The 20,749-nt window shown below is 43.0% G+C and overlaps 1 protein-coding gene across 2 annotated transcripts; it reads right to left on the reverse strand.

Annotated features, from left to right (window-relative positions):
- Nucleotides 1–737: 737 nt before the first annotated feature.
- LOC148813911 (occludin-like) lies at nucleotides 738–20,317 on the reverse strand. 2 transcript variants are annotated; one of them, XM_088907429.1, is made up of 8 exons: nucleotides 19,767–20,317; nucleotides 13,217–14,000; nucleotides 12,486–12,647; nucleotides 6,245–6,408; nucleotides 5,127–5,339; nucleotides 4,794–4,965; nucleotides 4,367–4,408; nucleotides 738–4,027 (listed from the first exon to the last, which is right to left on the reverse strand). In XM_088907429.1, exons 2-8 carry the CDS (start codon nucleotides 13,973–13,975, stop codon nucleotides 3,926–3,928), a joined length of 1,614 nt encoding a protein of 537 aa, XP_088763555.1. In that variant the 5' UTR covers nucleotides 13,976–14,000; nucleotides 19,767–20,317; the 3' UTR covers nucleotides 738–3,925. The 2 variants fall into 2 exon arrangements, with proteins under 2 accessions (XP_088763555.1, XP_088763556.1); XM_088907430.1 differs by lacking the exon at nucleotides 19,767–20,317 and adding an exon at nucleotides 19,489–19,565.
- Between the last annotated feature and the right edge of the window lie 432 nt (nucleotides 20,318–20,749).

The following is a 20,749-nucleotide window of genomic DNA, read 5'->3' on the forward strand; positions in this document are numbered from 1 at the left end:
GCCCTTAACGCCAACTGCTCCAGGGGCGCCGTATAAATGGCTGACCCTGTGCTCTGACCCCAAGCTTCTCTCCCTATCTGTGTGTCTGTGTCTCATGGAGAGCAAGCTGGGGTATGCAAAAAGACAAATTCCTAATGCAAAAAATTGTATATGGCCGATAAAGTGATAAAAAAAAGACTTGGGGTGCTGTCTGTGTGGAGTTCTCTTTGGGTTGTTCTCGCTGGGTTTGTGTTGGTTTCCTCCCACAGTGTAAAGACATACTGGTTGGTTAACTGGCTTCTAGGAAAACTAGCAGTGGTGTGTCTGTATATGTGCCCCAAAGTGGATTGGTATACTCTGCCTTGTGCTTGTTGCTTGCCAGGATAGGCTCTGGCCACCCTGAATTAGAAGAAGCAGCTAGAAAATGAAGGGGTGGATGATTGATATCCAAACATCAATGCATCTTTTAAGCATTCATGTAAAGCAATGCATAGAGGAAACACTTACGACAGAGAAGTCTAGGAATGGAACCTCATCTGATCCATTTAATCCATCAGTTACTTCAATTGCCTTCACCATTAGGGTCAATTAAATAGTAAATGTTCAATTATTGTCGATCATTCAAGTATTGGTTAGATGGATATTCTGAAGTGTCTGAGGCAAGACTGTCGGATGTTTGCCTGGAACGTCCCATTTAAAACACTCTTACTTCTGTGTGTTCATAAGCGCAGGAAACAAAAAGATGTCTGAAAAACATATTGTGCAGATTAAATGATTTATTTAAAAAGTGTCATTATTTTTGTTTTGTAAATGGCATTTACAAAAAGTTTTTTTTTCCAATAAAAGGAAATCTGCTAATCTATTTAGGAAAAGTAATAGTTCATATATAAAAAAGCTGAGAGCATTGTCTTTTTACAAGAAGGCAAAAGGTTTCAGGATTAAGGAATGTGCACATGGTGGCTCCTGGCATAAACAGAACAGGGCTACATTAACCCACCGTAAATCAACAATAACACACACCATACAAAAAGTGGAAAAAACAAGCATTGGCTGTAAAACTTCCCGCGTCTTCCCAGCTGGCATTCAAAGCTCTTTTTTTTACTGAAATAGAAATTTAGAAGCAAATCCAAAATCCTTGCAAAAAATTCAAATAAACATAATTGCAAAAAGTTGCTAAGACCTGACACTCTATGAGAGAAATCGGATACAGGCACCACAGTCTGATCAAGCTGTGTCTGACGAACCAATTTGAAAACAGTTTCCAGCCTTCAGATTTGGCCTGGAATATAGCACCCCCATTTCCACGAGTGCCTCATCACTCATTTACTACACGGATTGAACTTTAGAAGTATCTGGATTATTTGGAACCTGATACAGAGCTTTGACATATAAACAACAAGCTAAACACAGCATGAGAAACCAGCAGTGCTTTGAAATACGCCAGCCAGGAATAGTCACACATCCAAGAGGAGAGAAGGTGCCAAATTGCTCACCTTTCCTGAAATCACAATTACAACTCCAGACGACTGACACTGTTCCAGTACGTTACATACGTACACTAAACATTCTTGTCAGGGAAATGTATCTCTTGCTTCACTTAGAAGGTAGTATTTCCAGATTCATGGTATTTAGCCGGTGCTCTACAATGCCCACACCTTAAGTTTAAAGATGAGCTTATGTCTCCATAGAATTTCCACAAATCTATTTCAAGCCCATATGATGCATACCTACAGGTTAACAGACCCCAGATTCTAAATCCAGGAAAAGTCACCACTGATCGGGAAATGGGGAAATTTGATAGTGAGGAGTGTAATGTGAACGTTGCATTCTTCATACTGTGATTTGTTTAAACAAATTCCTCAGTGCATTGCATCTTCTGAGTAATTCACAAAATCTCTTCATTTGGCTGATGCTTTTATTCAAAATGACTTATAACCACATCTGGTCAAGATGTAAAAGATGTAGGTAACAGTAGTACGTGCAGTTTAACTGTGCTACCACACCCAGGTGAAGGGGAACATTATTCAGGACTTGTATATCCTGTCTGTTTAAAGGGTAGAGGCATCTGTTAGTTCTGTCCTGAGTGAATTTCTATTCACTCTATAGCCATGCTACAGCCATAAAAATAACCATACAATACAGCCAAGCTATAGGAGCTCAGGGTAGGTTCACTAAAGCCCAACAAGACCACATAAAAAAATCAAAATTGATAACCGTCTTTTATCAAAATAGCAGACTTTTTTTTTACTATTTTATGTTATGATAATGTCACTTTGGTCACGAGAGGAGTAATGCATTTTCACTTGACAGATAGTTATCAAAGCAAAAACATTTTTTGTCTTTGGTATAAATAACGGGCGGCAGTTCCACTGGGAACCAATAGATGGAGCTGTGTGCAGCTTACTTTGGCACTGACTGAACAGAATAAACTCCTTGGTATCGATCACACCCTTTTCTCTCCTGATTTCCAAGAGTTTCAGCGTCATGGAAAGAGCTCAGATGTTTGGAAGTTTGTTCTTGAAATTCAGAGCAAAGGTCGATAGATAAGACTCCATTAGTGCTTGGCAGTCTGAAGCACTTTTCCATAAACAACTTCTTCACACCCATTTTAAACAACATGCTCTCCCAGTTTTGTGATACAAACATATTAAAACTGATACAGTGTTGGATCAAGTGTAAACTACAGCTTAATGTCACAGCTGCTTTCCCAGGTCTCCATTTCTATGGAGATTCTAATGAATGTGATAGAGGGACAAAAAATATCGAGTATTTGGATTGCGCCAGAGAGCTGCTGCAGGGGTACAGATGGGGTGATAGGAGCATGCAAGAGAGATGCACTACAGGAAGTCCCAGGTGCGAGACCTCTATATGTAGGCGAGCAGAAGTGTGCAAGATTCCTGCTGAACATCTGTTATGAACTCCATAAAGCAACATTTCCTACTGTGCCTCTGATTTTGATTTTAAACCTAAATTAAAGGCAGAAGTGTGTTAACGTCCCCTACTAATTTAATAATTCTGTATTAAATTCCTTCCAATTTTTTAATCTAAACCAAAATGATTATCGGACATTACTCTGTGGCAATACTACAGTGGCTTTTTTTCTTCATACCTTAATCTGAATTAAATGTAAAAATACAACATTGAACATATGTATGTCTCTTGTAAAGACATGTATGTCTCGTAAGAGACATATGAGGTCTGACAAGGTGCGGCTTCGCACAGAAATACTTTTGATTTCAATGGATCCCCAAGGACCATAATCACAACAGCCACCAAGACATGTTACCTGACAAGCTTCACCTGTGCTTTACAGGTGTCATCCACCTCTACTCAAAGGCACAGCTTAGCAACTGGGCCCTACCATCAAATTCTCTGCAGGGGCTTAGCTATAGCTTATCTTTTAACTGAAAACTCTGCTTTTGTATGGTTGAAAGAATTATGGAAGAAAGTGTGAGCAGGAATGTTGAGCAATCCTTCTTCAGATGGAATAATTAACGATCACAGTTAAGTTTATCAGACTGAATTTGTCACCAACTGCTGTCCAACAGCAAAACGTCTTACAATCATGCTACAGCAGCTTGACTACGTGCTTTGGGTTTTAAAATGGAGATCATCTTATTGGAGCTAACGCAGTACAGAATGTAAGGTACAAAGACAGATGAGTGTACAAGCCAATGCATTGTTGTGCATCTTATTTAAAAACGCCCCCAACGAAGCCTATTCAATGTTAGATGCAATGTTTTCCAAGACCCTTCACCTTCCAAACCTGGAGGCTTCTCAATCTGTCTGGAGCTCTGGAACCCTGTGTAAGCAGATTCAGCCCTGTAGATCTCAAAGAGTCTGTACAGCTTTGGTTTGTAGGATCCCTGCAGCAAAAACCAGTTTTAGTCTTCGATGTCGAGTCTACAAGGAGTGGGTATAGGTGGGGCGGGTTGGGGTCCTGGCTCTAGGAGCACCCCTTGTCATAGTCCTTCACCGTGCGCTTGATGTGGAACAGTTTGTGGCGCAGCTCTCGGCACTGCAGCTTCTTGGTCTGGTAATCGGGGGTCTAGAACGCAAGAGGGAGCAGGAGTCAGTGACAGTCCCGGGAATCCACACCTCACAGCTGTGTGACCCTGGGGACACAATACGGCACTACTGCAATACAGCCCCTGATACGTTATACCATTTATTATCATCAACCGTTCTGCAACAATAAAAAGCTTTAAAATCCACCAAGGGTTTCAGTGTGGGCTCCTGTCCCTCGCTTGCTTAATGCAAAAGATAACCGATGGATGTGAACGAATGTCCCCACATTTTCACAGTGTCTTGTAGTAAGAAAAGACCTTGCATGCCTACTGCACAAATCCCATCAGAAAGCTACAGCCGAGGGGCGTTGGTCACTCACCCGTTTCAAGTCCTTCAATCTGTTGTATTCTTCAGCCACTCCCTACAAGAGAAGAAGGCGTTGAGGCACCTGTACCTTTCTCTCTGTCCCCACTACAGGACAGCCTCCCTCGATCACACATACTGCACAAGCACACGGCCAGTACATGAACCTCAGAGACCAAAAATAACTATTAATCACCATGCCGAAACCTCCAGGAGTGAACTTCCTTTAATCTTTAATGATTTCCACATTTTTGGCCTCATAAAAAAGAGCAACTGTCCACTTTTCAAGCAACCAGATCCACTGGCCTAAGGGCACTTTGGAGAAGTGCATTGAATGTGTCATTCAATGCATTGATAAGCAGCAAAGTGGAACCTCAGACTTCCTCAAGGGGCTGCCTTAGACACCCAGGCTGTATTCTGTAAACCCCGCACCACCACCTAACCTGGTACTTCGCAGTGCCCTCCTGCAGGCTGTCCAGCTCTCTGCTCAGTTTGTTCATCTGGTCGCTGATGTCATCCATTTCAGCACACAGCCGTTTGTACTGCTTCAGGTCGGAGTCGAACTCCCGCTTGTACTCCTGTCGCTGGGCGTCGGATGTGATCGGGGGGTACATGCTGACAAGGAGGAAGGGAGAGGGAAGGCGCTTGGTTAGTTTCTCAAAGGCAGGCTTTGCTCTTGGCAAGAGGTTACACAAAGGTCTGCAGATCACGGCCCCAATATCGAGAAGTATCGAGAGACCCGTCCCAGCAGCCAGAGGCCCCCGCACCAGACTTACGTCTTCCACTGGTCCTCGTTGAGCTCCCCGCACGTCTCCCCGCCAGTGGTATAATCTGTCTCGTACTGCGACTCATCCAGTTCCGGGTTCCTCCGCCTCTTCCTCCCCCTCCAGGCAGAGGGCCGCCGCACCCCTCCCGCCTCCTCCGAGGGGCTGGAGCTCACTCCGCGGGATGGCCCCTCCGAGGGCCGGCTGGCAGGAGTGTCCGTGTAGCTGAAGTTAGAAAATGATCCCAAAACACGACGACTGAGCGGCAGTGGAGATGGACAAGGCCTCCCGCTCCGTCATTACCGCGGTACCACACAGAGGAGAAATGAGGATGGCACGTGTGCGTTCTGATGGCCCTGCCGCGCCATCTGCCTCTTTGACATCTGCTGCAAGCTCACAGCTCTCACGGCCGAGCAGTCGCCAGAGGGAGGGCAGACGCAGCTCTCGCTGACACTGCGAGCCCTTGGATACAGCCAGGGAGGAGCTGCAAGCTCTTCCCTGCAAAACTGACACTGTCCCAGCCTTCTCAAATCCACCCAGCCCCAATGCCCATGAGGTCGACCATGCAATGCAGCCGAGAATCCTGGTTACAACTAAGTAATGACATACAGTGATCCAAACGGTGATCTGACTAGTTGATCAGAGATTCCATTCTAGCTTTACACAACCTGGCCTTCCTGAAGTTCCCCCTTAACTCATTTGGTGAATTTCTCACCAGCCAGGTGGGGGCTCCACTTCAGTGACAGATAGAGTGGGTCTCCTCCTAGATGTAAAGTGCTTTCAGATCCTATGGGAAAATGCTATTTACACCCAAAAAAGGAATAGTTATTGAATCAGATCCTGTATTTGTTGAATCATTCAGTGTGCGGGTGCTCCAAAATTCAGTTTTTTGACAAACACTAAACGCTAAAACACAATGAAACTTTAAGGGCTGAGAATTGTGATGCAATTACATATGCTAACCCATCACACATGATTTGGACATCTCCCCTTCCTGGTAGTGAGTAAAGCTGATATGGTTAATTCAGAACTAATGGATAGGTCTTGGACCAAGGCAATTCTCGGAGCCCTGACGTCACCCTCAGTCAGAACCCTTTAAAGTTCCATCTAATCACTGCCTCATTACTCACTCGTGGTTGTTGTAGGTCCCAGAGCTGAAGCAACTGTCTGCTTTGGTTGGGTAGGTGCTGACACTTTTGACACTGTTGACAGCATTCAGAGGAGAGCTCATTTTCTCAGACAGCACTACCGTTGGGGCGTCATGAATACTCTTTTCATCTTCCACATTTTTGACCTGTGGGTGCATAGACAAAAATAAGAGAAAAGGAACAGAATTTAAATCAGCTCTTGTAAAAGCAACACATTAAGCAGCTAAAATCACTAAAAACGCGTTTGTACAACTGCTGAACAAAACTGTCAAGACCAGCAGTTTGTGTACAGCGCTGAAGAAATGGATCGTTTGTATTCTCCTTTCAAATGGTTAAAGCACTATGAAAAGAAGCTAGAGACTACACTCCTCAGAACTGCGAGAGTGACAGGAGAGTTAATTTAATGATGTACACAACTGCTGTTAGAGGAATTCTGAAGCACATCTAATAACCCAGGTAAGGAGAAAGCCATACACAAGCACAGGGTCAGATTTATCACACTACATTGCCTGAGCATTCTGGGATACACAAAACAGGCAAGCAGGTGTGCTGAGCAGTAATGTCTTGTGACTGAAACCCCAGGTGTTCCTGCTTCAAGGTCACATGAAGGCCCATTTCTTCTCTGCTCAGCTTGCTTCACTCACAGCTCAAGGTCTCTCCCACTCTGGGAGGCCAGTGAAGTGTGAAATTGGACCGTGCTGCCCTGACTGCGACTCCCATTCCCTCTGCGGTTAACACTCCCCCCCCCCCCCGTGCTGCTCCCACACTATCAAGAGAAGGCAGATCGTCTAACTATCCATCACCTGCCTTTCTCCACTGACCCGCCTTAACCCCTGCCTACCTGAGACTGTGTATCTCCCACTTCTACGTCATGAGTTACAGGTTTTTCAAATTATTTTACACTTCTTTCATCATCTGGCAGGGGTCAAATAAAAAGTACACAAGAATCCAGATAGCAGCAGTAAATGCGGGTTCTGTCCTTTTCTTCCTTCCTTCTTGTTTCCCACCTACACACCAACTCCTATTGTACTAGTGTTTTAACAGGACGACCTTCAGGAAACCCTACTCTGATTTATATGCCTGAGGAACACTCGCCAAGATCTATTTTTTTATTCACCCCCTGCAGCTTTACTGCTGTCTTCTTCCAACCGTCCACAGCGCAACATAAACAAGACGCAGAGGGAAAAATAAGGATATCCTCCTGTTGGATCGCCATGCTGCTTCCTGAGCTCAAACTGAGACTGCAGAGGTCTCCTGGAGGTCAGAGTTCTGAGTCTAAAGAAGGTCAGGCACAATGGCAGGCACCACATTCTGTTTAGTTCACTTTATCAGGAGGCAAATCTGCTCTCTCTCCTCAAGGGAGTACAAGATCTGACACGGGTTCCCCCCACAGAACAGCATTAGAAAATGTCCATTGTTTTAAATCGGACTATGCCTCCCACAGTGCCTAAACCTAAGACACACACTTCCTAGATTATTATCGCTAGCCAGATGAGATTCTTTCAGTGACAAACTTGCAATGTAAAAACAAACAAATCTATTTCGGGATTCTGTCAAAGCCAGTTGGCCAATAAGGTAGATCAGAGTCAAAGACATAACCGATTAACAAAAACCAGTATGGTTGCCTTCTCATATGCTTTAGATATTTTATAAGCAAAATAACATTAATAAAAGCTATAAGACATTGTAGCATATTGAAGCAAAATTAGGCTGAAAATAAACCAAAATCGAGCAGAGTGTGTCGTTCTTTAATGTTCCATTAATTTACACATTTTTGAAAATGATAAATGGAAACGGCTGATCCCATCGCCAATGTGAGTGTGGGCCTTGAAAGATGACGTAATTTTACAACTTGAAACAAACGAGGCCTCCGTCAGAAGGTTCCCTGTCCAGGCAGTGTGGCTTTGGTTTCCATCAACACGGAACCGTTCACACTTTGTTGAATCATTAACGGAAATCTAGAACACAAGTTATTAACAAGACGTTCTCTAGGCTGTGCTTGAAAGTGGAAGAAAAACAAGGGACTGTTCAGGAAAGAAAAAAACAACATATCTGTCTTTGAGCCCCGGCCATGCTCTAGGAAACACTTCTATTGGAGATGGGTAGCTCCACCTCTCCGTCTGCCTCCTTCAGGACACCCTCTTATAATAACACAACCCCATGCGAAAACACATTCTCTATGGTTACCTGCAATTAACAAGTAAACAATTAACAAAGTCCTTCCCCTGCTACATTAGCGGTCTCTAGTGGCGGCCTGTTGTCACTGCAGTGTCTTTCTACCTCCAGCTGCACAAGGCAATTACCAAGATACACACAAAATACACCAAGAGCTCTCCACATGTTCAAAACTCTGCACATATTTCAACCCCATTTTTAGACAACGCATCACACGTATTAAAACTTGTCCTTGATCAGTGATGACAGGAACAGAATCAGCATTCAGTCATACCGTCACAAGACAGCTTACACTACACTGCCAGGTGTACAAACAATGTCAGGTTTTTGTTCATTAGCATTTGAGCTAAACAAACTGAGCAAAGTCCTTTGGCATGAGAAGCTTTGTTACATCTATGCTGGTGCTGGAGAAAATCCTAGGAAACAATTTACTACACATCTTGAGTTACAAAAGACTTTGTTGCATCGGGTTGAAGAATGCAAGTCATCTAGGAATTCCAGCTATGCCCTCTCTGCAGACACTGTGAAGCAGTACACAGACTGTAGGAGCAAGCAGCCAGACATGAACGCTTGCAATATTGGGAAAGGACTGTGAGAAGTAACCCGAAATAAGAAAGGTTCCAGATGAGAGGTCATTCGCCCCGTCTAATTCATTTGATTGCAGGGAGCTGTTTTTGAAAGACGCCAGGATATTCATGTAAAAAACAGGACTAGTTAACTTTTTTCACTCCCACAATCATTATTGTAAAAAAAGTGCCTCTTGTTCTCAATTTAATGCATTTTCCTGTTGTTTTCTTTCGTGTCCTGTATTAATGGCTATTCTACTACAAATTCAGGTTTCGTAGAATGCTAATAAATTCATTATAGTGATCAGACTAAGCCTAAACCTGCCTTAATCCTAAACTTACCATATACTTAACATACACTTCATAATTTGGTTTGAAAACCAAAAACAGATAAAAGAGAAATAATAAAAGGACAAAATATGAAATACAAAATCTGTTCTAGGCTTTTTTTGAGATGTGGAGCTGGATGTGGAGGTAGGGAGATGGACTGTATTTATTCATGTCACATTCCTTTTTTATTTGCTCTTAAAAGTACATTCCAACTTGTTTTGCATGAAACATGCTATATTAAGCAAAATTAATTGAGTGATTAAGCCCTTGGGGTGGCGATCAATACTACAGGTCCCAAAGGCAATTGTCTGATAGGAACCAGTTGGCCAGGCAATCGCATTCACTATATGTGTTGATTGAAATCAATACATTTGCATTTTAGAGAAGAGATGAAACACTTGACCTTTGTAATGGCACTCTGTATTTATCCAGGTAGGTGTTGACCTCAAAAGACACTCAATATGTTACGTCTCCAAGTCCTCAGATAACAGTCACACAAATCAAGCACATATTGATCGTTCTGGGACTCAGACTGAGAAGATCTACAGCAGTTATTCGTCTAGCACTTTGTTTTGGGCAGGCTTCCTTATCCAATACGAATGTATTTAGGCAAACATTTACTTGAAACAAAAATACGACTCCTCGGGGTACTGACGTTACTGTAAATATGCAAAGTGTATACTGCTTTAATAATACAGAGTCTGTGGAATGACAAAACTTCAAAGCTCTGAATCTGCAACCTTTACCCCTGCCCAAAAACATCAACTCTAGGTCTTATTATTGGTTTAAATGTCAGCAAGTACAAGACTGAATTTTCATCTTCAGTTACAGACATCTTGTCTTTCATTAGAAACTTTCTAAGCAACTAAAGGAATCATCAAGGACATTATAATGGTCAAAGAGGCCTCTTTCCCTTTCTTCAGTCTTAATGATTCACTTTAGGGGTTAAACTGTGCTATCACTATACTGCACAGTCACTGGCTTCACTAGTCATTCAATAATGACAGCAGAGGGTGGTTAATAGACAGATGATGTAAATACTGAAACCAGCTCAAACACACACACAAATACTTATGTTAGACTGGGTGAGATTACATTTGATGGGAAATGACAATAACAATAATAAAAACAATAACAATGCCAAATGACAAGCCATCTGCTGACTCTAATTTCCCCATGGCATGCATAAACAAAATCAGCTGGCTGATCTCCTTTGAAGTAACTGGGAGTGCGATACCAGGCTCTGACTAAGCCCTGCCCAATCCATCAAGCAGCTGAGTGCCTGGCACAGCACTGCACAGCCTTGGAACATCCAGCCATCCATCTTCTAACTACTTCATCCAAGTCAGGGTCGCGGGGGAGCCGGAGCCTATCCCAGTAAGGAATACTGGGACACCAGTCCAACACTGGGCAGAAACGCAGTCATGCATGCACTCAAACGCAGGGCAGCCTTGGAACAGACACTTAAAAGTGCCGGTCAGTGATCAGAAGTAACAATGTACCTGCGATACATCCAACTCCAAGAAGTGTAGCAATGCGTCACGCCTGCGAAACTGCAGGAGCACTGTGACTCAACCCATTCGCACACCAAACACAGTGGGGGGGAGGGGTTCAACAAACACACATCTACTGGTCTCACTGCTCCCTGCCTTTCTCCCACAGTGTCACACTGACAGGATGTAAAGGGTCTGGAAAAATGCAAAATGCTGATCTCCTCTAGGCCCACACAGGTGAGACATCAATCCTTCAAGCTACCAGGATAGAGTAAAACAGAGACTCAAACGGTACATTCCTGGTTCAGTTTGAGATTATAATTAGCACAGGTGTGCTAATTAACATGGGGGTGGTGATGCTGGCACTGAGCCACATTAGGGCACCTTGTGCGGTAAATGCTGAATGCAGACCTGGTGAGTTTTAGATTCTGCTCAGCTGTGATGGCGGCCCATTTCTGCATGTCCTAGAGAGAATGGGAAAGCACACAGAAACACCCCTGAAAAGCCTTCCCCTGTCTGCCCAGAAATTAAATTAGGCTCAGCCCCCCCCCAACCAATTACATCATATCCCAGATGGCTTAATTCAACATGAACACTATGAATACTGATTAAGGTTTGATACATTGGGAATCAGTTTGTTTAATAGGGTGTTTCATTATATAATAAGATCTCACTTGTAATACAGTTTCTGTTCTATCTTTTTCTGAATGTGTACAGTACCTCCATATTTCTAGAGCTGCAATGTGTCTGACTGACAAACACAACTGAGCAAATACTGACAATCTCTACCAGCCCAGATCTTCTGATATGGGGATATAACTCATAGTATTCCCTCTGTTTGGTGTGGTGGAGAAACCTTTGTTGCAGAGCACCAGAAACTACCTGCTATCTAGCTTAGTTAATGATCACTCAGACTGAAACCTAGTGTATGAAGAGCAAACAACAGCTATCAAGAACATAGAGGGTCATGTGAGTGCTCTTTATAGAAACACCTAAAGGGTTTGGCCCAGCAGAAGATGTGACAAGGGTAATGGACTACCTGGAAAATGAAATAAAAGGCTAGACTGAACTTTGAGCCATATGGAAGTTTTACACTGGCTTTATTGCACTGTGTCATCATTACCGTATGTTCTAACCTTCATTCCAGCTACAATCACATTTCATTCAAGGATAGTCGTATAATCCTTAACTGTTTATTTGTCCTCCCGCAACATTAACGTTTTTCTCTTATGAACACGTTTTTCTCTAAATCAAGTCCAGGGGTATGACAGATCAATCTAGCTGAAGGGTTAGGATTACAGGTTGGATTGTATCTTCCAGCTTTGTATAAAATTCTTACCGATTTCATTGCTTACAGTGTCACCAGCAAGTCGTTTAAGTTTCAGATTTGTTATTGGCACTGCTAGCTCTCGAGCAACGTGAAGTCTGCTGACGAAAGGACTTTGCTTTCAAAGATACATATTGAGGAAAGCCACATTTAAGTCTTAAAATACGAAGCTTACAACGTCGTCTTCAAAGTAAGATGTTTTTTGAAATAAAACCCCAACTAATTTCCGGTTTGTTCATGATTGTTGTGGCCCGATTTCAGACTAGGCTGCGTGAGTCAGCATTTACAAGTACGGCCGAAGCAGCTGACCCAGCCCAAACTCACTCACTCACCCACTCCTCCACGTTGCGGCCCTCTGACTCCCCGGTTAAAGGTTTTTCCCAGTAGATGTTGGGTTTCCCGTAGCGCCAGATTTTCCCACGAGTCTTCTGGGCGAAGTAAGCAATGATACCTTCTGCAATGACAATCATGAACCCACAGACCATAGCCACAGCCTGGAGGGAAGAACAGCAATCAGAGCTTAATGTATGTAGTCTCTTTCTGTGAAGAGAAGTATACCAGAGTGGCACAGTACAATCTGCTTTACAATGAAGGAATGGAGAGAAACACACCAGCACCTCATAATACATGACAGTAAACCGTGCTCAGGCGGCGGAATATACACAGATATAGCCACACAAATTCAAACTAGGGCCAATTTTCCTAGAAGCCAATTAACCCACCAGTATGTCACTAGTCTGTGGGAGGAAACCTGAGCACCTGGAGGAAAGCCATGTGGACAAGGGGGGGAACATGCAAACTCCACGCAGACAGCACCCCAGGTCCAGCATTGAACCCAGGGCCCCCAGCACTGTGAGGCAGCAATGCTAACCATTGTGGCACTGTGCCCCTTCCAACCCGTTCCCTTTCTTATTAATTAAAAAAGGCACCTTCAGAAGTTAAGAGGCTTAAAAATCCAGCATCGTGCTTTACCATCATATTCCCTAATATCCTTCCTCTTTACTCAGTTATCCTTAACCCCAGCCTTCGGCAAAGACGCAAGCAGGTGGATAAGATCCCTTACCTCCTGTGCATCAACGTAACAGTAATGGTAGAGGTACTGGTTGTACATGCCCATGGTGGAGTAACTTCCCATGCCAGTCCCGTACATGGAGTTGCACATCATGAGCATGGGGTTGGCATAGACGCTGCTGGAGGTCTGGGCCATGGGGTTGATGCCCACGATGTAGACGATGCTAATGATGCCCTCCAGGATGGCCAGGAGGATGCTGATCACCAGCACCACCAGGTAGAACTTCCGGCTGCGCGAGGAGTCGGACTTGGAGAAGCTGGTCACAAAGATGGCCAGGGACGCGATGAAGGTGATGGCGGCCATGGCGATCATGGTGGTCTTGGCGGAGTACGGGGTGGGGTAGGAGTTGTAGTAGCTCATGCCGTAACCTCCAGTGCCATAGCCGTAACCACCCATGCCGTACCCTCCCATGCCGTACCCTCCCATGCCGTACCCTCCCATGCCACCATAACCTCCCATGCCATAACCATACTGCATGTCCCAGACCAGGGTGGAGGCCACACAGGCGAAGATGGCAATGCACAGCAGCACGATCAGGCCTTCAAGGATTTTGATGATGCCCGGAGGAGAACGCCACTTATAGAAGTGCTGCGGCCTGGCTTCCATGTAATAGGAGCCGGGGGGCGGGGGGTAGGCGTCGTACTCGCTGCCGGGGGGGTTAAAGCTCCCCGGTGGGCCGAAGCCATTGGTGGAGGGGCTGTAGGGGGGGCTGTACATGGGTGGGCTGTCATAGCGCTGCCTGTCGTACATGCTTCAACAACAGTGAGGCCGATTCCTAAGAAAAAACGACAAGAAGGATAAACGGGGTGTAAGGATGCAAGGAGTCCAGTGAAGGCTTGACGTGAGTTTCATCGCAATGAAAATGGCCACCTCTGGAGAACTCTGAAGGAGACACACACATGGTCTATTTCCCACAACTCCCTGAACTGCAAGTGTAACAGAGGGTTTTGTAGTCTGAGTCCAGGCATGGTATTGTCATAAATGGGGGTTCATGAGCATGCATTCCTTTTATGGCCTAGTGGCTATTCCTGATGTTGTCCCGCCTTTCAGTGATTTCTGAGGTGTCACGTACGACAGCAGGTATCTGTTTAAAATTCACTCCACCCAGGTCGGGAGCAATGGTCCCAGGCCAGAGCCAGATTTCTGGAGGAAGTTATCCTCACTGCCCATATCACAGACAATGCCCACTCATTTTCTCTCATAGACTCAAGAGAAGAGGTTGTGGGTTTATAATCACAATGCACTCTGCTCAGTTAGATTTCCCATTGAGCTCGATGGGTGGAGTGGCTGCCTCTTATTCGTAGCCTTTCTCATGTTTCTCAACTATTACACGAATAAAGTTCTCAAAAGAAGCCTCCTATATTTTGCTCACACGCCCTCTCTGTGCATACAACTGGGAAATGGAGTAACAGGGAAAGGTTGTTTTTGCTACAAAGATGCAATTGATGATAACAGCAAATACTAACCAGTTCTGAGACTCACGCATGGAGATCTAAAATGCAAGTTGTAAAAATTGTATTTTAAACACAGAAAAAGAGGAAGACTCCCTTATGAAAGTGACAGATCATATTTGAGGGGAATACTTGGGTCACCTGCATTTATTCTTTGCAGCTCTGGGACAAAGCAGGGCTGCATTCAGAGACCTGAGAGATGAGTGGGCACACTAAGCGGATCAACAGGTCTTTTAGATACAGTAAGAGGGACCACAGTTATGTAGAACTTTACATGTCATAAGCAAGTTCTTAAAATCAATTCTTGATTGAACAGGGAGTCAATAGAGGTGTGCCCACACAAGGCACAATTGTTCAAATGTCATGTTTTTTGCTACATTTCTGGCAACAACATTCTTTACAAGCTGTAGGCATTAAATGACTAGAGGTAACAAAGAAAAGGGAATTACAATAATCTAGTATGACAAAGGCAGGCATTATTCTCAGTGTTAGACAGAAAAAGAGTATGTCTGAGCTTGGCAGTGTCTCTTAGATAAATTAAAGATACCTTATGTCCTTTTTCACACTGGCACACCAGAGATGTGCCTTCACAGCATAGCTTGTTTCAGACAGGTCTTCCGTCCAGCTGAGCCAGCTGAATCACAACAGTGATTATGGGCTTTAGTTTTACAGCTTTGGAAGTAGAGAAAGGCAGTTGCCTTCAGTCTATGTGAACATAGGTAATGATGGGGTATTTTTCAAGTGTGTGAGTGGGATCAGGAGAAGGTAAATACCACTGTGCCGCATTCTGCTATTTTCTGTGTACTACTAGATAACAGAAGTTATCACAAGTAATAAAGGAAATGTTTGAAAATCACAGAACTTTAGCTTACATCTTATGAGTAGCTGCCTCTCCAAATGTTTTTCCAAACAATTTTCTTGAGGATACCCTAAAATGCTCAGCAAGATAGTTAATGTACTAAAACAACAGTTTAAATGCAAACCAATCACTGGGAAAACTTCACAAACAGACTAGGATCATGTGCATAATATACTTATGTAACCCCTGACTTTTTAATATACAATGTATGATGGTCCACTTTGCTGCAAATACACAACGTAAAGTAATTCGTGCAATTCTAAGAAGATGCTCACAAACTTGCTCTTGTTCACAGTTAACACCTACATATCTCAACCCAGCCTTCCAATTTGTAGAAAAACCACTGAATTAGTGATCAGATTTAGCATTTTTAAACTGATTAGGAGGTTTCAGTAGGATTGTTTTATTAACTTTAAAAACTGTTTTGACTTCCATTTATTAATGCCAGCCAGACAACCCGAAGGATATTTATTGCAAAGCTCTCCCTTGGTTTAGATGATAGATGAATGGATCCCTGTGGAACATCCCTGGTCATGTTAGATTAAAAGGAGGCATCATTTTATTTTTTTATCCAACTGAATCCTATTTCAGAGATGGAATCAAAATGAGGATTATTTTCAAGATGATTAATTCAAACAGAATGGTCAAATGCACTTGATATTGCACGTAAGCCTAAATATTTCAAGCGCTGAAAGTGAACCGAGTGAACTTGTCAAATCAGGGAATATAGATATGCGATTATCCTTATCTTAACTGACAAGAGCAGCTTCATTGTGGTCAATAAGGAAGCTAGAATGAAATATCTCAAACAAACTATGCATGGACTTTAAGATATTTGTTTAAATAATTAGATCTCACCATCGCTATAACTAGATAAAATCAAAATGGTGATATCAGGGCTAAAATGTTTTGTAGAATCTAACCCACTTTAGAACCTTAATAAAGCCAATAACTATATTTGATTTTAGGGATTATTTCCTTCTGCAATACAGAAGAGAGTCTAATGTGGTTGATGTACTGTTTGTGACAACATTACATCCAGCTCTTTCTTGTCTTTGAAAAGGAAGTTTTTTTAAACTTAGCGGTACCTAGAATCCAACGGAACTGCTATTTCTTGACTCCTTGTCTTTAGGAGAGCTGTTGAGTATGAATATCTGCAAGGACCTGATTTACTGCAGAGTTTCAGCTTATAGTTCATGGCTAAGAGAATAATGAAGATTTTACTACAAGGGGTTACCATGTCTCAGGAAATTAAAAGGAAATAGTTCAAGCTCCCTTTCTCTCCATTTCTGTCTCTAATATAAATACAGAACTATCTCAATGATAACCTTGGTTTGAATCTGTGAGCCAGAAAAGTTAGACATACCAGGGCCAGCAATCAGTGACTGTTTGTTCTAGTTATGAAGGCTGTAGGAGTCATTTCATATCCCCCCATTGTACAACCACCGCAAAGTCTTTTTGTAGTTTATATCCTGTCCGCCATTACAGAATTTATGTGAAGTTTGTTCTACCACCCCTGACTAATCACAAAATAATTAAACAATAGTCTTTTGTTTTCTAAAACATGTATTTTACATGCTGCCAGAGTCAGGAGAAAGAAGAGAAATGCCCTTCCACATGGGAACAAGCCACACTTAACTGTAAAAAAAAAAACAGTTACAACTTCATTGGAAGACTTGCAGAAAGCTGTATAAAATATCACTAATGAAAGCAATGTTTCTTCCCCCTCACAGGCTGGTTTAATTCGTGATCCAAAGGGAAGGTTTCTATGGAAGTATGCTTAGCAGGTGCTCACTCTTACTGGTACTGCGTTTTGAAATTCCACTCCTTAATAATCTCTGCCAAACCTGCCAGACCCCTACCATTGTTCAATTTGCTTCTCCCCCCCCGTTTGCTGTATTTAGAATAACTCACTGTCACATACTGATCACTACAACATAACCCCTTTCTGGGCCCCGCATAAAGACCGTACTGTTTTGTCCGGGGGAAAAGAAATCACACACTAGCTTTGAAGATTAGGCAGAGCAATCCGGTCCTGGCACTAACACTGTCGCACCAGGGAGTCTGCAGTGCCGGCCAATCACACCTCCGCGTACTAGGGGCTTCACAGCCCACTCCCACCCCTCTGGCTCTGGAAAAGTCAAGGCTGGAAGTAACAGGAGCAGGGTTACCATGGAATTCCCCACCAAAAAAAACCCCAAGCACGCTTCAGTTGGGCTTTCCAGAGCTCTGAACAGTAGGCACACCGCCTGCCGTACGAGTCGAGTCAAATTTATTTTTAAAAGCTACTGGAAAACTAGACAAAGGGGCTGTCAAGGAAGTGCAGAGTAGCTTATCAGGTCAGAAAACTCACTAGGTTAAGCAAGTTTTTGTTCTGCTTCTAAATAGGCGTTACCTTCAATGCTTTGCTACTGTTTGAGCCTCAAAAAGTACAATTTATATATATATATACACACACAGTGTTCGGCACTGCATACAAGTGGATTATATCAATGCTGTTATTAAAATATAGACATATACTATATTGATGGCAAAAGCTAGCAGGATTTGCCTAAATGTCTCCCATTAACTGAGGTCTGGACATACCAATGCAACAAGTTCAATAAAGCCCAGACCAGGCAGCTTGTCAGATGTCACTCCCATGTTAAAGATTGCCAATCCACAGTACTTCTGCTGTGTCCTTTTAGCCCGTGCAAATTAACTTTCATTCCCTTGCTTCTAATGAGAGGTCTCCTTGCCCTGTCAGCCCCTGTAACTCGGCAGACAGCAGAGGCTAGTGAAGCCAACTATACAGTACATGTCCCCTCTGCAAAGGTATCAGCAGCACCTGCTGAATGCCCAGCTCTTCCCTCTTGATTAAGATAAGATCACTTTATTGGCTATATACAATTTCTTGTATTAGGAAATTTGTCTTTTTTCGCATACCCCAGCTTGCTCTCCATGAGTCACACAGACAGGGAGAGAAGGGAGAGTCAGAGCGCAGGGTCAGCCATTTTACACAGATTACACTGTGAGCCCAATAAAAAGCCTACAATTCGTGCATCACACTGGTTTTTAAAAAGCTGGCTGTTTAAATACAAGCAGCAAATGACAAAAGACTCTTTGTGCTCTCACTCAGCCTCAACATCTCATCCCTTGTCCCTGGAAACAATACACTGTAACCTACCTGTCTCTCTCTGGACACAGTTAAATAATTCAGCTTGTTCCTGCAGAAAGACCTCTGTAATCTCTTTCTGCAGGATGGTAGAAGCGAGCAGAATTTAGGCCTGTACTGTCTGCAGATTTGAACTAGGCTGTTGTGAAATTGATGTTGATACTCCCAGCCAAAAGCTAAATGTCATCTATCCCTCAACCTTTAGCACAGACTCAAAACCCAAAGCATAATGCTTTTGTACAGCTTTTACAGAGCAATGTCAGGTAATCCAAGAATAAAGACACTAAACGCTTGTAGAAGTCATACAAACAACACAGGCAGAGTGGACAAGAGTCATGAAGTAATACCACGTACCTACAAAAGAAATCTGTGGTATCATCAGGTACGACTACGTATCTCTACCTGTTATTTTATGAGCGGTATATAAAAAGATATAATATCAGCACAATCAAAATTAAAATATGAAAAACATTCATGCTAAAGAAATCAGTTCAGGCTTTTAGTTACGTTCACCTTTAAATTAAAGATCCATTACCCTTGACTATTTTTCACGACCTAACGTAAAAAATAAATCTTGTTTTGTATAGTACGTCAACTTCACCTTAGCCGTGTTACCAAGCTTCAGATGATCTATTTCTGTTTTTTTTAAATGTGCAAAATAATCTAATCTTAAAGTACTTAAATTGATTACTTCGTCACATCCCTTACAATGTAACAATATCAGGCAAAAGCGTGTTTTAATACAGATGTAAACCCACCCCTCCTAACAACACCGCGCTGCGCACAGGTTGTAACATACCTATTCAAATATATTCCTCCTGTTGCGGTTTACAGTCTCCTAACAGGAATAAGCGGATCCTTATTATGAGACACGACCGGTTCCTGAAATGAGCGTAATTGAAATCTTATCTGGGAATATTGCGAGGAAACTTATCGGTGCATACATTTGCTTATCTTGAGTTAGCGTCACGATTTTGCAGTTTCGGGCACTCCGCTACAGGAACACAAATCGCGGTGCTTTTTTTGTGAGTTGACAAAACAACAACTAGCAACGCCAAAAACTCACAATCCACCCACCTGTACGAACTACTGCGGAATAAAGAGTCTCTCCCCTTTCTTTTTTCTTGCTTTCAAGGTTCCAGTTAGATTTTAACTATGATGTTTCATTTTCTGCGATCCATAGTCTTGCCTCGACGTTTCTAAAACCCTCTTCTCTATGTAAAAGCGTGGATATTGTTCGTAACTCGTAATTTTCCTCCCTGCTTTCAGACAGACAGGTGACTGTTGCCTTCTTGGTCGGGGCTGTTTCTTTGTTAAAGCGCCCGCAAATTAACGAGAAACTACGGCCCCTAGGCTGACACGGTTAATGACTTTACAACAAAGACCGAAACTCCAGCCTCCCAGGCTAGGAGCACTTGTTGCGCTCTGCAGTCAGAGCTATTTGCTGGCCGGCTCACAAACCCAGCCTCCTGGCGGTCGGTCCAGTGCGTGTAAAAGAACAGCGCAGAAATGAGCCTTAGTTACTCATTTTCTAATTGCCATTTCTGATTTTCAGGTGCCGTCATTTCACCGCTACGCTAGAGAGCTTCTGTAACGTATTAAAAGCAACCGCAGGCTTTTCGTAAGTAAGCACCTGCCTGTACAGGTGGGCATAACGAGAGATATTTTTCATCGGCCCCCTTTTTTCACAATTATCATACAACAACGTCAAAAGCAAACAAAAATAAAATGGCTGGCAGTAACGTAAATATCCCTCTCCTGTGTTTTAAAAGCGGAATGTGTGTCACTGTATTTTCTTGAACACGAAAGCAGTCATTTGCGGCAGACGAAAACACATCTTCCCCTCTCTTCCCCCAATAACGGAATGGTAGCGTTTTAATAAAAATATAATCAGGGGAAAAAAATAACATTTAAACGTACTGCATTCGGACATAAATAGTGGAACCGTGTTAAACAGTAAAATATATGTGGACACGAGAAAGCTAAAAGAAAACTACACAAATTAGGTGTGAAAACAACCAGCCAGTAAAATACTAGAGAAACCGGGTTCAACATTAGCG

This window comes from Atractosteus spatula, chromosome 28 (genome assembly GCF_055471065.1).
Source record: "Atractosteus spatula isolate fAtrSpa1 chromosome 28, fAtrSpa1.hap1, whole genome shotgun sequence".
NCBI lineage: Eukaryota > Metazoa > Chordata > Actinopteri > Semionotiformes > Lepisosteidae > Atractosteus > Atractosteus spatula.